The sequence below is a fragment of the Hemiscyllium ocellatum genome (genome assembly GCF_020745735.1).
Source record: "Hemiscyllium ocellatum isolate sHemOce1 chromosome 40 unlocalized genomic scaffold, sHemOce1.pat.X.cur. SUPER_40_unloc_4, whole genome shotgun sequence".
NCBI classification, from domain to species: domain Eukaryota; kingdom Metazoa; phylum Chordata; class Chondrichthyes; order Orectolobiformes; family Hemiscylliidae; genus Hemiscyllium; species Hemiscyllium ocellatum.
In genome coordinates, this window is record NW_026867532.1 from 350908 (window position 1) to 369757 (window position 18850).

General features: G+C 61.5%; 1 protein-coding gene across 2 annotated transcripts in view; it reads right to left on the bottom strand.

Annotated features, from left to right (window-relative positions):
- Positions 1 to 18850, bottom strand: part of LOC132808835 (uncharacterized) — a 42681-nt gene that overhangs the window by 5286 nt on the left and 18545 nt on the right. For both annotated transcript variants that reach the window (XM_060822275.1, XM_060822276.1), the window contains exons 7-10: positions 7597 to 7660; positions 4696 to 4811; positions 3663 to 3868; positions 2675 to 2732 (exon numbers count right to left, since the gene is read on the bottom strand). In XM_060822275.1, the coding sequence (XP_060678258.1) occupies positions 2675 to 2732; positions 3663 to 3868; positions 4696 to 4811; positions 7597 to 7660 (444 nt within the window). The remainder of the gene's footprint in view (positions 1 to 2674; positions 2733 to 3662; positions 3869 to 4695; positions 4812 to 7596; positions 7661 to 18850) is intronic.

Here is an 18850-nt window from a genome sequence, read left to right on the forward strand (position 1 = left end):
CCTTACAACAATGATCGCTGCAGTGAGGAGAGGTGGAGGACTCTGGGTCTGCATAGAAGGGAAGTGAAGGATGGAGGCAGCTGGGGGGGAAAGAGAGAGTGATATGATTGAAACGTACAGAGGGGCCTGGATAGAGTGGGCATGGATTCTGGATCAGTGGTGCTGGAAGAGCACAGCAGTTCAGGCAGCATCCAAGGAGCAGCGAAATCGACGTTGCGGGCAGAAGCCCTTCATCAGGAATAAAGGCAGAGAGCCTGAAGGGTGGAGAGATAAGCTAGAGGGTGGGGGTGGGGAGAGAGTAGCATAGAGTACAATGGGTGAGTGGGGGGAGGAGAGAGTGGAGTGGATAGGTGGAAAAGAAGATAGGCAGGTCGGACAAGTCATGGGGCGGTGCTGAGCTGGAAGTTTGGAACTAAGGTGAGGTGGGGGAAGGGGAAATGAGGAAGCTGTTGAAGTCCACATTGATGCCCTGGGGTTGAAGTGTTCCGAGGTGGAAGATGAGGCGTTCTTCCTCCAGGCGTCTGGTGGTGAGGGAGCGGCGGTGAAGGAGGCTCAGGACCTCCATGTCCTCGGCAGAGTGGGAGGGGGAGTTGAAATGTTGGGCCACGGGGCGGTGTGGTTGATTGGTGCGGGTGTCCCGGAGACAGCTTCCTCGTTTCCCCTTCCCCCACCTCACCCTAGTTCCAAACTTCCAGCTCAGCACTATCCTCATGACTTGTCCGACCTGCCTAGCTCCTTTTCCATCTATCCACTCCACCCTCTCCTCCCTGACCTATCACCTTCATCCCCTCCCCCACTCACCCATTGTACTCTATGCTACTCTCTCCCCACCCCCACCCTCTAGCTTATCTCTCCACCCCTCAGGCTCTCTGCCTTTATTCCTGATGAAGGGCTTCTGCCCGAAACGTCGATTTCGCTGCTCCTTGGATGCTGCCTGACCTGCTGTGCTCTTCCAGCACCACTGATCCAGAATCTGGTTTCCAGCATCTGCAGTCATTGTTTGTACCATCAGTGGGCATGGAGACGTTTTCACAAAGTAGAGGAGATTAAGACTCCAGGGCACAGTTTAAGAGGGAAGGGATAACTCTCAGAGCTGAGATTCTCTTAATATTCTCTCATGGTGTGAGGGTGTCACTGGCTCGGTCAGAATTTATTGCCCATCCTTAATTACCCAGCAGGCAATTAAGAGTCAACTGTGGGTCTGGAGTCACATGTAGGCCAGACTGGGGCAGGATGGTGGATTTCCATCCCTATTGAATATTACTGAACCAGATCGGTTTTTCCCTCCCCCACAACAATTGGCAATGGTATCATGGAAATCATTAGACCCTTCCAGATTGGTTTTGACTGAATTCAAATTCCACCGTCTGCCATGGCGGGATTCGAGCCACAGGCAGGGGTTGAGTGTCTGCATTGACCAGAACCAGTGGGGGAACTGCAGATGCTGGACACTCGAGACGCGCTGGACAAGCGCAGCAGGAGAGTCGACGTTTCGGGCATAAGCTGATCATCAGGAATGTGGGGGTGGGGGGAGGTGGGAGATAAATAGAGGGGTGGGGTTGTGGGGGAGGGGCGTGCAGCATTTCAGGGAACACTCGCCCTCCCACTCCCCCAATGGCATGGAAGTCCTGGGATTCCTCCAACGACACACCCAAGCCGCCCGACGCCTGGTGGAAGAACGCCAGGGATGTGTAGGTTAGTGTGGATTGGCCGTGCTAAATTGTCCCACAGTGTTCAGAGATGTGCAGGTTAGGGTGGATTGGCCGTGCTAAATTGTCCCACAGTGTTCAGGGATGTGCAGGTTAGGGTGGATTGGCCGTGCTAAATTGTCCGACAGTGTTCAGGGATGTGCAGGTTAGGGTGGATTGGCCGTGCTAAATTGTCCCACTGTGTTCAGGGATGTGCAGGTTAGGGTGGATTGGCCGTGCTAAATTGTCCCATAGTGTTCAGGGATGTGTAGGTTAGGGTGGATTGGCAGTGCTAAATTGTCCCATAGTGTTCAGGGATGTGTAGGTTAGGGTGGATTAGTCAGGGGTAAATGTACAGTAATAGGGTAGGGGAAAGGATCGGGGTGGTCAGTGGGCCGAAGGGCCTGTTGCCACACTATGGCGATCTCCCTCTACCTCCTGACACAAGCCTGACACCTCCAAGTTGCTGAACCTCCCCTTTCCTCCATCTCTCGGCCTCCCTCCCTCGCTCCCTCCCTCCCAATCCAGGCTGGGACCATCCCAACCCTCCCCGTCACCGTGGTGACCAGACCTCTCCACCGGGCCACGCCCAGAGGGCTTCGATTCCCAGCGCCCAGCTCCCTGTCCTTCCAAACCCCCCGAGACATTTGGGACCCCCCCCTACCAGAGAGGGGTAGTGGGGGATGGGCTGGTGAAAGGGATTACTCCCAGCAGCCTCTTGTCTACTCTGGGCACCGTCAGGGAGCGACTCTCCCAGAATTCCCCCCTCAGCCACTGACTGTCTCGCTCACTCCATCTCTGTGGGTTGGCACAAACACGTCGTCTCTGGGGATTGAATTCCCCTGGCGACTGCCCCGTCCACTGATGTCCCTCCTCACGAACAATGACACAGACAGGTCTCGGTGTGTGTCACCAGGGTTAGGAACAGTGGCCCACCTGTCACAAACATTGTCCATCTCTCTCTCTCTCTGCCTGTTCATACTCACATGTGGTTAAGGTGTGGAAGATTGGAGTAAACGCCCAGTAAAGAAGGATAAAGTACATCTGGAAAAGGGAGAAACGGAGGGGGGGGGGGGGTAAGAGACTGAGGCAACACGCATTCAGATTCCTACTGACCCTCCGACAGTGCGGCCCTCCCTCAGCACTGACCCTCCCACAGTGCGGCGCTCCCTCAGCACTGACCCTCCCACAGTGCGGCGCTCCCTCAGCACTGACCCTCCCACAGTGCGGCGCTCCCTCAGCACTGACCCTCCCACAGTGCGGCCCTCCCTCAGCACTGACCCTCCCACAGTGCGGCCCTCCCTCAGCACTGACCCTCCGACAGTGCGGCGCTCCCTCAGCACTGACCCTCCCACAGTGCGGCCCTCCCTCAGCACTGACCCTCCGACAGTGCGGCCCTCCCGCAGCACTGACCCTCCCACAGTGCGGCCCTCCCACAGTGCGGCGCTCCCTCAGCACTGACCCTCCCACAGTGCGGCCCTCCCTCAGCACTGACCCTCCCACAGTGCGGCCCTCCCTCAGCACTGACCCTCCGACAGTGCGGCCCTCCCTCAGCACTGACCCTCCGACAGTGCGGCCCTCCCTCAGCACTGACCCTCCGACAGTGCGGCCCTCCCTCAGCACTGACCCTCCGACAGTGCGGCCCTCCCTCAGCACTGACCCTCCCACAGTGCGGCCCTCCCTCAGCACTGACCCTCCCACAGTGCGGCACTCCCTCAGCACTGACCCTCCCACAGTGCGGCCCTCCCTCAGCACTGACCCTCCCACAGTGCGGCCCTCCCTCAGCACTGACCCTCCGACAGTGCGGCCCTCCCTCAGCACTGACCCTCCCACAGTGCGGCACTCCCTCAGCACTGACCCTCCCTCAGCACTGACCCTCCGACAGTGCGGCCCTCCCTCAGCGCTGACCCTCCGACAGTGCGGCCCTCCCTCAGCACTGACCCTCCCACAGTGAGGGGGACAGGATGCACCTACCAGTCCTGATGTGGCTTGGATCTGTTCCTCAACCTTAGGAATCTGCCACCAGATCACTCCGGGGACAATGGCCATACTGAGAGTCTGGACCAAGTTCAGCCAGGACAGGATCACCTCCCGCTGTTGCTTGAAGTTTCGCAACGTCAGGGTGCGGTACTGCATCCAATATGAGGAGGGCCACTTCCTTTCTGGTTTCTCTTCCGAATCTGTGGAATACCAGGAAACCAAAATACTCACCACCGCTTCCTCAAACCCAGTGTCAGCATCCAGCGCTCCCAGGGACAGGGACAGCACAGGGGGGTTAGATACAGTGTAGGGCTCCCTCTACATCACCCTGACAGTGTGTCCCCCCCCTCGCACTGTATACCCAGTGTCAGTATCCAGCGCTCCCAGGGACAGGGACAGCACGGGGGGGTTAGATACAGTGTAGGGCTCCCTCTACATCCCCCTGACAGTGTGTCCCCCTCCCACTGTATACCCAGTGTCACCATCCAGCGCTCCCAGGGACAGCACGGGGGGTGGGGTTAGATACAGTGTAGGGCTCCCTCTACATCCCCCTGACAGTGTGTCCCCCCTCCCACTTTATACCCAGTGTCAGCATCCAGCGCTCCCAGGGACAGGGACAGCACGGGGGGGGTTAGATACAGTGTAGGGCTCCCTCTACATCCCCCTGACAGTGTCCCCCCCCTCCCACTTTATCCTCAGTGTCAGCATCCAGCCCTCCCAGGGACAGGGACAGCACGGGGGGTTAGATACAGTGTAGGGCTCCCTCTACATCCCCCTGACAGTGTGTCCCCCCTCCCACTGTATACCCAGTGTCAGCATCCAGCCCTCCCAGGGACAGGGACAGCACGGGGGGGTTAGATACAGTGTAGGGCTCCCTCTACATCCCCCTGACAGTGTGTCCCCCTCCCACTTTATACCCAGTGTCAGCATCCAGCGCTCCCAGGGACAGGGACAGCACGGGGGGGTTAGATACAGTGTAGGGCTCCCTCTACATCCCCCTGACTGTGTGTCCTTTTGTACCTCATACCTTGCTTGTGTGTGAATTTCGCGACCCTGTACTCATTCAGCGAGAGTCCGTTCGGGAGTTTCTGATCTGATTCATCCCTGAAGCTGGGATCCAGTGGCGATTCCGGGCTGGACTTTCTGGGAATGAGGATGGAACAGGTCAGAAACGGGATCATTGCTGCAAACAGTTTCAGACCCACGGCCGCAACCCACTTCCATCAGTACTGAGGGTTTCGGTGATTGACTCAGCTGACTTACTTCATGGGAGTAACACACTGTCGCCAGGCATTTCCCACTGACCCCAAACCCAACCGGACCCTCCACATAGACCCAGCGGCTACCAGAGCAGGGTCAGGGGCCGGGAATCCTGCAGCGAGTAACTCCCCTCCTGACCCTCCCCCCGAAGCCTGTCCCACCATCTACACGGGGTCAGGAGGGGGGAGGGAATACTCCCCCCTTGCCCCTGGGTGGGGGCAGCTCCAACAACACTCGAGAAGCTCCACCCCATCCAGGGACAAAGCAGCCCCCCACCCGCTGGATTGGCCCCACACCCACACACACCCCCTCCCTCCCTCCCTCCCCCCACCGACGCTCAGTAGCAGCAGGGGGGGACCATCTACAAGGGGCACTGCAGAAACTCCCCAAAGACCCTCAGGCAGCCGCTTCCCCCAAACCCACAGCCCCCTCCCATCCAGAAGGGCAGCAGTTGACACGAAAATTGGTCGGGTGCTAAATATTTAGTGTAGCCTTGAATGTTACCTGTTCTGGGACAGGGGAGATTTACCAGGATGTTACCCGGTCTGGGACAGGGGAGATTTACCAGGATGTTAGCCGGTCTGGGACGGGGGAGATTTACCAGGATGTTACCTGGTCTGGGACAGGGGAGATTTACCAGGATGTTACCCGGTCTGGGACAGGGGAGATTTACCGGGATGTTACCTGGTCTGGGACAGGGGGGATTTACCAGAATGTTACCCGGTCTGGGACAGGGGAGATTTACCAGGATGTTACCTGGTCTGGGACAGGGGAGATTTACCGGGATGTTACCTGGTCTGGAGAGTGTCAGTGATGAAGGGAGATTGTTTTCCTGACAGCATAGAGGAGATGGAGAGGTGTCCATGATCGAGATGGATAAAGTGATGAGGGACAGAGACTGAGAAACAGGAAGTTACCCTCCCATTTCATCAAAGACAAAGTGGGGTGGGGGTGGGTATTAGCTGAAGGTAAAGAGGCGGGAGGTTTATTCTGAATGTGAGGAGAAAGGTTTAGACCAAGAGGCTGTTGGGAATGTGTACGTCAGTGCCCGTAAGGGTGGGAGGGAGAGCACTCCTCATCATATTGAGGGAGGGGCGAGGTGGGGACTTGCAATACCAGGGTGAGGGGCCAAGTGCTGGCCAACGGGATCAGAATAGCCTGAGGGAGTTTTTAATGGCACTGACAGAATGGGCTGAAGGGCCTTCGGATCTCTGTCTCTATCCATCACACTGTCACCACCAGAGATCTCCCGTTGTAAAAACTCCTTACACCCCCTCCCTATCTCTGTAACCCCCTACACCCCCTCCCCATCTCTGTAACCCCCTCCAGCCCCTACACCCCCTCCCTATCTCTGTAACCCCCCTACACCCCCTCCCTATCTCTGTAACCCCCCTCCAGTCCCTACACACCCTCCCTATCTCTGCAACCCCCCTCCAGTCCCTACACCCCCTCCCTATCTCTGTAACCCCCCTACACCCCCTCCCTATCTCTGTAACCCCTTCCAGCCCCTATACCCCCTCCCTATCTCTGTAACCCCCCCTCCAGTCCCTACACCCCCTCCCTATCTCTGTAACCCCCTCCACCCCCTCCCTATCTCTGTAACCCCCCTCCAGCCCCTACACCCCCTCCCTATCTCTCTAACCCCCTACACCCCCTCCCTATCTCTGTAACCCCCCTCCAGTCCCTCCACCCCCTCCCTATCTCTGTAACCCCCCTCCAGCTCCTACACCCCCTCCCTATCTCTGTAACCCCCCTCCAGTCCCTACACCCCCTCCCTATCTCTGTAACCCCCCTCCAGCTCCTACACCCCCTCCCTATCTCTGTAACCCCCCTCCAGCCCCTACACCCCCTCCCTATCTCTGTAACCCCCTCCAGCTCCTACACCCCCTCCCTATCTCTGTAACCCCCCTCCAGCCCCTACACCCCCTCCCTATCTCTGTAACCCCCCTCCAGCCCCTACACCCCCTCCCTATCTCTGTAACCCCCCTCCAGCTCCTACACCCCCTCCCTATCTCTGTAACCCCCCTCCAGCTCCTACACTCCCTCCCTATCTCTGTAACCCCCCTCCAGCCCCTACACCCCCTCCCTATCTCTGTAACCCCCCTCCAGCCCCTACACCCCCTCCCTATCTCTGTAACCTCCCTCCAGCCCCTACACCCCCTCCCTATCCCTGTAACCCCCCTCCAGCCCCTACACCCCCTCCCTATCTCTGTAACCCCCTCCAGTTCTGTTAACCTTCCCAATCTGTAACCTCCCTCTTTAAACGGGGTCCCTGGTGGATTGAGAGAGAGACTTCATCTGTAAACTGACACACAGAGACAGAGAGAGAGAGAGGGAGGGGTGGGGAGAGAGAGAGAGAGAGAGAGAGGTGGGGGGAGAGACAGTGGGGGGAGAGAGTTGGGGGAGGGGGAGAGACAGAGAGATGGGTGGGGAGAGAGAGAGATGGGGGGAGAGAGAGAGGTGGGGAGAGAGACTGCCTCTTTAAATAAGGACCCTGACGGAGGGTGTGCGTGATGGAGAGAGCGACAGATAGAGAGAGAGAGAGATACTCCCCCTCTAAACAGAAACAGAGACTCACTCTTTGAACAGAGTCCCTGACAGAGACAGAGACCCCCCAGCCTCCACCCCCCCTGACCCTGTGAGTGTGGGGATGGGTCACAGCACTCACCGTAACTCATTCGAGGATTGCACGATCCTGTTCCTGACCTCGGTGGATTCTTTGATCTTGTCCACTGTGAGAGAACTGAGAGGTTGCTGTGGGGTCTCCGACCTCACCTCCTTCCAACCCACCGCCCCCCTACTGCCCCCTCACCGCCCCCCCCCACGCCCCCTCACCTCCTTCCAACCCACCGCCCCCCCACCCACTGCCCCCTCACCTCCTTCCAACCCACCGCCCCCCCCACCCACTGCCCCCCTCACCTCCCTCCCCACCCACCGCCCCCTCACCTCCCTCACCACCCACTGCCCCTCACCTCCCTCACCACCCACTGCCCCTCACCTCCCTCCCCACCCTCTGCCCCCCCACCTCCCCCGCACCCACCTAGCCCCCACCCACTACCCCCCTCACCTCCCTCCCCACCCACCTACCCAGTGCCCCCCTACCTCCCTCCCCACTCACTGCCCCCACTCACTGCCCCCTCACCTCCCTCCCCACCCACTGCCCCCCCACCTCCCTCCCCCTCCCCACGTGCAGCTTCCCAAACGTAGGGAATCTCTCAAACCAAACCTGCTCTGAGTCTGGGGGTCCCCGAGGTGGGGGGTGGGTAGGGGGGGGGGGAACTGAGCGCTGGGGGAGGGGTTGTGGGGGGAAGTTCTGAGGCTCGGAACGTGGTCATTCAGCCCATCGCACCTGTGGCTAGCCCCCACACCCCACCCCCGCCTCCACTCTGAGCCCACTGGACACAAACCACCGAGTCAAGACAGCAGCACCCTTCGGCCCATCCAGCCCCTGCCGACAGTAATCCCCAAACGAGACCGCTCCCCCCTGACCTTCCCTGGCCTGCAGAGCCCCTCAGACCATTCCCATCCTCCCCACCGACGGATCCAAACGTCCTTCCCACTCTGCGCCCCCGCAGCCGAGCCCCGCACCCGCACAGGACCCTCCTCATGTCCCTCTTTCTCCCCTCCCCAAGAAACGTAATCCGCTCGTTGCCCGGGAAACTCTCCGGCCCCGGGGGGTGGGATATTGACCCCCCCCGCGGTTCAGCCCGGCTTGAACTTACAAACCCCGGTAACGGTCACTCCCTTCAAGCATTCCCATAACCCCCCGACCCTCCCATTCCCGGAACACATCCTGGCAGAGCGCTTCCCAACCCTCTTCGGGTCTTGAAGACCCTCTTGCAGACGGTCCTTCCACGCTCGGGGGGGGGGGGGGGGAGACCGGAGAGGGACCGGGTGGGCCCAGACGAAGCCTCTCCCACATCCTGTACAACCCCAAAGTGACGACCTTCACACCTTGGGGCTTCAGGGCCGGTGGCTCTCTCCGTTTCACCGGGCCTTATCCACCCAAACTAACCGAACCGGCATCGCGGATCGTCCCCAACCCCCACCCTCCTAACCACCACCACCCCCACCTTCACCTCAACCCCTCACAGGCTGGAGGGGGTCTCAGAGAGAGGGAGGGGGGTGTAGGGGCTGGAGGGGGTTACAGAGATAGGGAGGGGGTGTAGGGGCTGGAGGGGGGGTTACAGAGATAGGGAGGGGTGTAGGGGCTGGGGGGGGTACAGAGATAGGGAGGGGTGTAGGGGCTGGAGGGAGTTACAGAGATAGGGAGGGGGTGTAGGGGCTGGAGGGAGTTGCAGAGATAGGGAGGGGGTGTAGGGGCTGGAGGGAGTTACAGAGATAGGGAGGGGGTGTAGGGGCTGGAGGGAGTTACAGAGAGAGGGCAAATGGCCTAGATTGAGTTGAGATATTTGTTTTGATTGGACAAGTTGACGTCTGTGTTGTCTAACTCTGAGTGTTGTTCCTGTGGGAGAGACTGGGGAAGGGGCTGACAGAGGGACAGACTGGGGAAGGGGCTGACTGTGGGACGGACTGGGGAAGGGGCTGACTGTGGGACGGACTGGGGAAGGGGTTGACAGAGGGACAGACTGGGGAAGGGGCTGAGAGAGGGACAGACTGGGGAAGGGGGCTGACAGAGGGACAGACTGGGGAAGGGACTGACAGAGGGACAGACTGGGGAAGGGGCTGACAGAGGGACAGACTGGGGAAGGGGCTGACTGTGGGACGGACTGGGGAAGGGGCTGACTGTGGGACGGACTGGGGAAGGGGTTGACAGAGGGACAGACTGGGGAAGGGGCTGAGAGAGGGACAGACTGGGGAAGGGGGCTGACAGAGGGACAGACTGGGGAAGGGACTGACAGATGGACAGACTGGGGAAGGGGCTGACAGAGGGACAGACTGGGGAAGGGGCTGACAGAGGGACAGACTGGGGAAGGGGCTGACTGTGAGACAGACTGGGGAATGGGGCTGACTGTGAGACAGTCTGGGGAAGGGGCTGACTGTGGGACAGACTGGGGAAGGGACTGACAGAGGGACAGACTGGGGAAGGGGGCTGAGAGAGGGACAGACTGGGGAAGGGGCTGACAGAGCGACAGACTGGGGAAGGGGCTGACAGAGAGACAGACTGGGGAAGGGTGATGACTGTGGGACAGATGGGGAAGGGGCTGAGAGAGGGACAGACTGGGGAAGGGGGCTGACTGTGGGACAGACTTGGGAAGGGCCTGACAGAGGGACAGACTGGGGAAGGGGCTGACTGTGGGACGGACTGGGGAAGGGGCTGACTGTGGAACAGACTGGGGAAGGGGCTGAGAGAGGGACAGACTGGGGAAGGGGCTGAGAGAGGGACAGACTGGGGAAGGGGCTGAGAGAGGGACAGACTGGGGAAGGGGCTGAGAGAGGGACAGACTGGGGAAGGGGCTGACAGAGGGACAGACTGGGGAAGGGGCTGACTGTGAGACAGACTGGGGAAGGGGGCTGACAGAGGGACAGACTGGGGAAGGGGCTGACAGAGGGACAGACTGGGGAAGGGGCTGAGAGAGGGACAGACTGGGGAATGGGGCTGACTGTGGGACAGACTTGGGAAGGGGCTGACAGAGGGACAGACTGGGGAAGGGGCTGACTGTGGGACAGACTTGGGAAGGGGCTGACAGAGGGACAGACTGGGGAAGGGGCTGACTGTGGGACAGACTGGGGAAGGGGCTGACAGAGGGACAGACTGGGGAAGGGGCTGAGAGAGGGACAGACTGGGGAAGGGGCTGACTGTGAGACAGACTGGGGAATGGGGCTGACTGTGAGACAGTCTGGGGAAGGGGCTGACTGTGGGACAGACTGGGGAAGGGACTGACAGAGGGACAGACTGGGGAAGGGGGCTGAGAGAGGGACAGACTGGGGAAGGGGCTGACAGAGCGACAGACTGGGGAAGGGGCTGACAGAGAGACAGACTGGGGAAGGGTGATGACTGTGGGACAGATGGGGAAGGGGCTGAGAGAGGGACAGACTGGGGAAGGGGGCTGACTGTGGGACAGACTTGGGAAGGGCCTGACAGAGGGACAGACTGGGGAAGGGGCTGACTGTGGGACGGACTGGGGAAGGGGCTGACTGTGGAACAGACTGGGGAAGGGGCTGAGAGAGGGACAGACTGGGGAAGGGGCTGAGAGAGGGACAGACTGGGGAAGGGGCTGAGAGAGGGACAGACTGGGGAAGGGGCTGAGAGAGGGACAGACTGGGGAAGGGGCTGACAGAGGGACAGACTGGGGAAGGGGCTGACTGTGAGACAGACTGGGGAAGGGGGCTGACAGAGGGACAGACTGGGGAAGGGGCTGACAGAGGGACAGACTGGGGAAGGGGCTGAGAGAGGGACAGACTGGGGAATGGGGCTGACTGTGGGACAGACTTGGGAAGGGGCTGACAGAGGGACAGACTGGGGAAGGGGCTGACTGTGGGACAGACTTGGGAAGGGGCTGACAGAGGGACAGACTGGGGAAGGGGCTGACTGTGGGACAGACTGGGGAAGGGGCTGACAGAGGGACAGACTGGGGAAGGGGCTGAGAGAGGGACAGACTGGGGAAAGGGGCTGACTGTGGGACAGACTGGGGAAGGGGCTGACAGAGGGACAGACTGGGGAAGGGGCTGACTGTGGGACAGACTGGGGAAGGGGCTGACAGAGCGACAGACTGGGGAAGGGGCTGAGAGAGGGACAGACTGGGGAAGGGGCTGAGAGAGGGACAGACTGGGGAAGGGGCTGAGAGAGGGACAGACTGGGGAAGGGGGCTGACTGTGGGACAGACTTGGGAAGGGGCTGACAGAGGGACAGACTGGGGAAGGGGCTGAGAGAGGGACAGACTGGGGAAAGGGGCTGACTGTGGGACAGACTTGGGAAGGGCCTGACAGAGGGACAGACTGGGGAAGGGGCTGACTGTGGGACGGACTGGGGAAGGGGCTGACTGTGGGACGGACTGGGGAAGGGGCTGACTGTGGGACGGACTGGGGAATGGGGCTGACAGAGGGACAGACTGGGGAAGGGGCTGACTGTGGGACAGACTGGGGAATGGGGCTGACAGAGGGACAGACTGGGGAAGGGGGCTGACAGAGGGACAGACTGGGGAAGGGGCTGAGAGAGGGACAGACTGGGGAAGGGGCTGACTGTGGGACAGACTGGGGAAGGGGCTGACAGAGCGACAGACTGGGGAAGGGGCTGAGAGAGGGACAGACTGGGGAAGGGGCTGAGAGAGGGACAGACTGGGGAAGGGGCTGAGAGAGGGACAGACTGGGGAATGGGGCTGACTGTGAGACAGACTTGGGAAGGGCCTGACAGAGGGACAGACTGGGGAAGGGGCTGACTGTGGGACGGACTGGGGAAGGGGCTGACTGTGGAACAGACTGGGGAAGGGGCTGAGAGAGGGACAGACTGGGGAAGGGGGCTGACTGTGGGACAGACTGGGGAAGGGGCTGAGAGAGGGACAGACTGGGGAAGGGGCTGACAGAGCGACAGACTGGGGAATGGGGCTGACTGTGAGACAGACTGGGGAAGGGGCTGACTGTGAGACAGACTTGGGAAGGGGCTGACAGAGGGACAGACTGGGGAAGGGGCTGACTGTGGGACGGACTGGGGAAGGGGCTGACAGAGGGACAGACTGGGGAAGGGGTTGACAGAGGGACAGACTGGGGAAGGGGCTGACTGTGGGACGGACTGGGGAAGGGGCTGACAGAGGGACAGACTGGGGAAGGGGTTGACAGAGGGACAGACTGGGGAAGGGGTTGACAGAGGGACAGACTGGGGAAGGGGCTGAGAGAGGGACAGACTGGGGAAGGGGCTGACAGAGGGACAGACTGGGGAAGGGACTGACAGATGGACAGACTGGGGAAGGGGCTGACAGAGGGACAGACTGGGGAAGGGGCTGACTGTGGGACGGACTAGGGAAGGGGCTGAGAGAGGGACAGACTGGGGAAGGGGCTGAGAGAGGGACAGACTGGGGAAAGGGGCTGACTGTGAGACAGTCTGGGGAAGGGGCTGACTGTGGGACAGACTGGGGAAGGGGCTGACTGTGGGACAGACTGGGGAAGGGGCTGACTGTGAGACAGACTGGGGAAGGGGCTGAGAGAGGGACAGACTGGGGAAGGGGCTGAGAGAGGGACAGACTGGGGAAGGGGCTGAGAGAGGGACAGACTGGGGAAGGGGGCTGACTGTGGGACGGACTGGGGAAGGGGCTGACTGTGGGACGGACTGGGGAAGGGGCTGACTGTGGGACGGACTGGGGAAGGGGCTGAGAGAGGGACAGACTGGGGAAGGGGCTGACTGTGGGACGGACTGGGGAAGGGGCTGACTGTGGGACGGACTGGGGAAGGGGTTGACAGAGGGACAGACTGGGGAAGGGGCTGACTGTGGGACGGACTGGGGAAGGGGGCTGACAGAGGGACAGACTGGGGAAGGGGCTGACAGAGGGACGGACTGGGGAAGGGGTTGACAGAGGGACAGACTGGGGAAGGGGCTGACTGTGGGACAGACTGGGGAATGGGGCTGACAGAGGGACAGACTGGGGAATGGGGCTGACTGTGAGACAGTCTGGGGAAGGGGCTGACTGTGGGACAGACTGGGGAAGGGGGCTGAGAGAGGGACAGACTGGGGAAGGGGCTGACAGAGGGACAGACTGGGGAAGGGGGCTGACTGTGGGACGGACTGGGGAAGGGGCTGACTGTGGGACGGACTGGGGAAGGGGCTGACTGTGGGACGGACTGGGGAAGGGGCTGAGAGAGGGACAGACTGGGGAAGGGGGCTGACAGATGGACAGACTGGGGAAGGGGCTGAGAGAGGGACAGACTGGGGAAGGGGCTGACAGAGCGACAGACTGGGGAAGGGGGCTGACTGTGGGACAGACTGGGGAAGGGGCTGACTGTGGGACAGACTGGGGAAGGGGCTGAGAGAGGGACAGACTTGGGAAGGGCCTGACAGAGGGACAGACTGGGGAAGGGGCTGACTGTGGGACAGACTGGGGAAGGGGCTGACTGTGGGACAGACTGGGGAAGGGGCTGACTGTGGGACGGACTGGGGAAGGGGCTGACTGTGGAACAGACTGGGGAAGGGGCTGACTGTGGAACAGACTGGGGAAGGGGCTGAGAGAGGGACAGACTGGGGAAGGGGCTGAGAGAGGGACAGACTGGGGAAGGGGGCTGACAGAGGGACAGACTGGGGAAGGGGGCTGACAGAGGGACAGACTGGGGAAGGGGCTGACAGAGGGACAGACTGGGGAAAGGGGCTGACTGTGGGACGGACTGGGGAAGGGGCTGACTGTGGGACGGACTGGGGAAGGGGGCTGACAGAGGGACAGACTGGGGAAGGGGGCTGACAGAGGGACAGACTGGGGAAGGGGCTGAGAGAGGGACAGACTGGGGAAAGGGGCTGACTGTGGGACAGACTGGGGAAAGGGGCTGACTGTGGGACAGACTGGGGAAGGGGCTGAGAGAGGGACAGACTGGGGAAAGGGGCTGAGAGAGGGACAGACTGGGGAAGGGGCTGAGAGAGGGACAGACTGGGGAAGGGGCTGAGAGAGGGACAGACTGGGGAAGGGGCTGACAGAGCGACAGACTGGGGAATGGGCTGAGAGAGGGACAGACTGGGGAAGGGGGCTGACTGTGGGACAGACTGGGGAAGGGGCTGACTGTGAGACAGACTGGGGAAGGGGCTGAGAGAGGGACAGACTGGGGAAGGGGGCTGACTGTGGGACAGACTTGGGAAGGGGCTGACAGAGGGACAGACTGGGGAAGGGGCTGACTGTGGGACGGACTGGGGAAGGGGCTGACTGTGGGACGGACTGGGGAAGGGGCTGAGAGAGGGACAGACTGGGGAAGGGGGCTGACAGAGGGACAGACTGGGGAAGGGGGCTGACAGAGGGACAGACTGGGGAAGGGGCTGACAGAGGGACAGACTGGGGAAGGGGCTGACTGTGAGACAGACTGGGGAAGGGGCTGAGAGAGGGACAGACTGGGGAAGGGGCTGAGAGAGGGACAGACTGGGGAAGGGGCTGACTGTGGGACAGACTGGGGAAGGGGCTGACTGTGGGACAGACTGGGGAAGGGGCTGAGAGAGGGACAGACTGGGGAAGGGGCTGACTGTGGGACAGACTGGGGAAGGGGCTGACTGTGGGACAGACTGGGGAAGGGGCTGAGAGAGGGACAGACTGGGGAAGGGGCTGACTGTGGGACAGACTGGGGAAGGGGGCTGACAGAGGGACAGACTGGGGAATGGGGCTGACTGTGAGACAGACTGGGGAAGGGGCTGACTGTGGGACAGACTGGGGAAGGGGCTGACTGTGGGACAGACTGGGGAAGGGGCTGACTGTGGGACAGACTGGGGAAGGGGCTGACTGTGGGACAGACTGGGGAAGGGGCTGACAGAGGGACAGACTGGGGAAGGGGCTGACTGTGAGACAGACTGGGGAAGGGGCTGACAAAGCGACAGACTGGGGAATGGGGCTGAGAGAGGGACAGACTGGGGAAGGGGCTGACTGTGAGACAGACTGGGGAAGGGGCTGACTGTGAGACAGACTGGGGAAGGGGGCTGACAGAGGGACAGACTGGGGAAGGGGCTGACTGTGAGACAGACTGGGGAATGGGGCTGACTGTGAGACAGACTGGGGAATGGGGCTGACTGTGAGACAGACTGGGGAAGGGGGCTGACAGAGGGACAGACTGGGGAAGGGTCTGACAGAGCGACAGACTGGGGAAGGGGGCTGACAGAGGGACAGACTGGGGAAGGGGCTGACTGTGAGACAGACTGGGGAATGGGGCTGACTGTGAGACAGACTGGGGAAGGGGCTGACTGTGAGACAGACTGGGGAAGGGGCTGACTGTGAGACAGACTGGGGAATGGGGCTGACTGTGAGACAGACTGGGGAAGGGGCTGACTGTGAGACAGACTGGGGAATGGGGCTGAGAGAGGGACAGACTGGGGAAGGGGCTGAGAGAGGGACAGACTGGGGAAGGGGCTGAGAGAGGGACAGACTGGGGAAGGGGGCTGACAGAGGGACAGACTGGGGAAGGGGGCTGACAGAGGGACAGACTGGGGAAGGGGGCTGACAGAGGGACAGACTGGGGAAGGGGGCTGACAGAGGGACAGACTGGGGAAGGGGGCTGACAGAGGGACAGACTGGGGAAGGGGGCTGACAGAGGGACAGACTGGGGAAGGGGGCTGACAGAGGGACAGACTGGGGAAGGGGGCTGAGAGAGGGACAGACTGGGGAAGGGGGCTGAGAGAGGGACAGACTGGGGAAGGGGCTGAGAGAGGGACAGACTGGGGAAGGGGCTGAGAGAGGGACAGACTGGGGAAGGGGCTGACTGTGGGACAGACTGGGGAAGGGGCTGACTGTGGGACAGACTGGGGAAGGGGCTGACTGTGAGACAGACTGGGGAAGGGGCTGACTAAGCGACAGACTGGGGAATGGGGCTGACTGTGGGACAGACTGGGGAAGGGGGCTGACTGTGGGACAGACTGGGGAAGGGGCTGACTGTGGGACAGACTGGGGAAGGTGCTGAGAGAGGGACGGACTGGGGAAGGGGGCTGACAGAGGGACAGACTGGGGAAGGGGGCTGACAGAGGGACAGACTGGGGAAGGGGGCTGACTGTGGGACAGACTGGGGAAGGGGCTGACTGTGGGACAGACTGGGGAAGGTGCTGAGAGAGGGACGGACTGGGGAAGGGGGCTGACAGAGGGACAGACTGGGGAAGGGGGCTGACAGAGGGACAGACTGGGGAAGGGGCTGAGAGAGGGACAGACTGGGGAAGGGGCTGAGAGAGGGACAGACTGGGGAAGGGGCTGACTGTGGGACAGACTGGGGAAGGGGCTGACTGTGGGACAGACTGGGGAAGGTGCTGAGAGAGGGACGGACTGGGGAAGGGGGCTGACAGAGGGACAGACTGGGGAAGGGGGCTGACAGAGGGACAGACTGGGGAAGGGGCTGAGAGAGGGACAGACTGGGGAAGGGGCTGAGAGAGGGACAGACTGGGGAAGGGGCTGACTGTGGGACAGACTGGGGAAGGGGCTGACTGTGGGACAGACTGGGGAAGGGGCTGACTGTGGGACAGACTGGGGAAGGGTCTGACTGTGGGACAGACTGGGGAAGGGATGACTGTGGGACAGACTGGGGAAGGGGCTGACTGTGGGACAGACTGGGGAAGGGGCTGACTGTGAGACAGACTGGGGAAGGGGCTGACTGTGAGACAGACTGGGGAATGGGGCTGAGAGAGGGACAGACTGGGGAAGGGGCTGACAGAGGGACAGACTGGGGAAGGGGCTGACTGTGAGACAGACTGGGGAATGGGGCTGAGAGAGGGACAGACTGGGGAATGGGGCTGACTGTGAGACAGACTGGGGAATGGGGCTGAGAGAGGGACAGACTGGGGAATGGGGCTGACTGTGAGACAGACTGGGGAAGGGGGCTGACTGTGAGACAGACTGGGGAAGGGGGCTGACTGTGGGACAGACTGGGGAAGGGGGCTGACTGTGGGACAGACTGGGGAAGGGGGCTGACTGTGGGACAGACTGGGGAAGGGGGCTGACTGTGGGACAGACTGGGGAAGGGGGCTGACTGTGGGACAGACTGGGGAAGGGGGCTGACTGTGGGACAGACTGGGGAAGGGGCTGAGAGAGGGACAGACTGGGGAAGGGGCTGAGAGAGGGACAGACTGGGGAAGGGGGCTGACTGTGGGACAGACTGGGGAAGGGGGCTGACTGTGGGACAGACTGGTGAAGGGGCTGACTGTGAGACAGACTGGGGAAGGGGCTGAGAGAGGGACAGACTGGGGAAGGGGCTGACTGTGAGACAGACTGGGGAAGGGGCTGAGAGAGGGACAGACTGGGGAAGGGGCTGACTGTGAGACAGACTGGGGAAGGGGCTGAGAGAGGGACAGACTGGGGAAGGGGGCTGACAGAGGGACAGACTGGGGAAGGGGGCTGACTGTGAGACAGACTGGGGAAGGGGCTGAGAGAGGGACAGACTGGGGAAGGGGCTGAGAGAGGGACAGACTGGGGAAGGGGCTGACTGTGGGACAGACTGGGGAAGGGGCTGACTGTGGGACAGACTGGGGAAGGGGCTGAGAGAGGGACAGACTGGGGAAGGGGCTGACTGTGGGACAGACTGGGGAAGGGGCTGACTGTGGGACAGACTGGGGAAGGGGCTGAGAGAGGGACAGACTGGGGAAGGGGCTGACTGTGGGACAGACTGGGGAAGGGGCTGACAGAGGGACAGACTGGGGAATGGGGCTGACTGTGAGACAGACTGGGGAAGGGGCTGACTGTGGGACAGACTGGGGAAGGGGCTGACTGTGGGACAGACTGGGGAAGGGGCTGACTGTGGGACAGACTGGGGAAGGGGCTGACTGTGGGACAGACTGGGGAAGGGGCTGACTGTGGGACAGACTGGGGAAGGGGCTGACAGAGGGACAGACTGGGGAAGGGGCTGACTGTGAGACAGACTGGGGAAGGGGCTGACTGTGAGACAGACTGGGGAAGGGGGCTGACAGAGGGACAGACTGGGGAAGGGGCTGACTGTGAGACAGACTGGGGAAGGGGGCTGACAGAGGGACAGACTGGGGAAGGGGCTGACAAAGCGACAGACTGGGGAATGGGGCTGAGAGAGGGACAGACTGGGGAAGGGGCTGACTGTGAGACAGACTGGGGAAGGGGCTGACTGTGAGACAGACTGGGGAAGGGGGCTGACAGAGGGACAGACTGGGGAAGGGGCTGACTGTGAGACAGACTGGGGAATGGGGCTGACTGTGAGACAGACTGGGGAATGGGGCTGACTGTGAGACAGACTGGGGAAGGGGGCTGACAGAGGGACAGACTGGGGAAGGGTCTGACAGAGCGACAGACTGGGGAAGGGGGCTGACAGAGGGACAGACTGGGGAAGGGGCTGACTGTGAGACA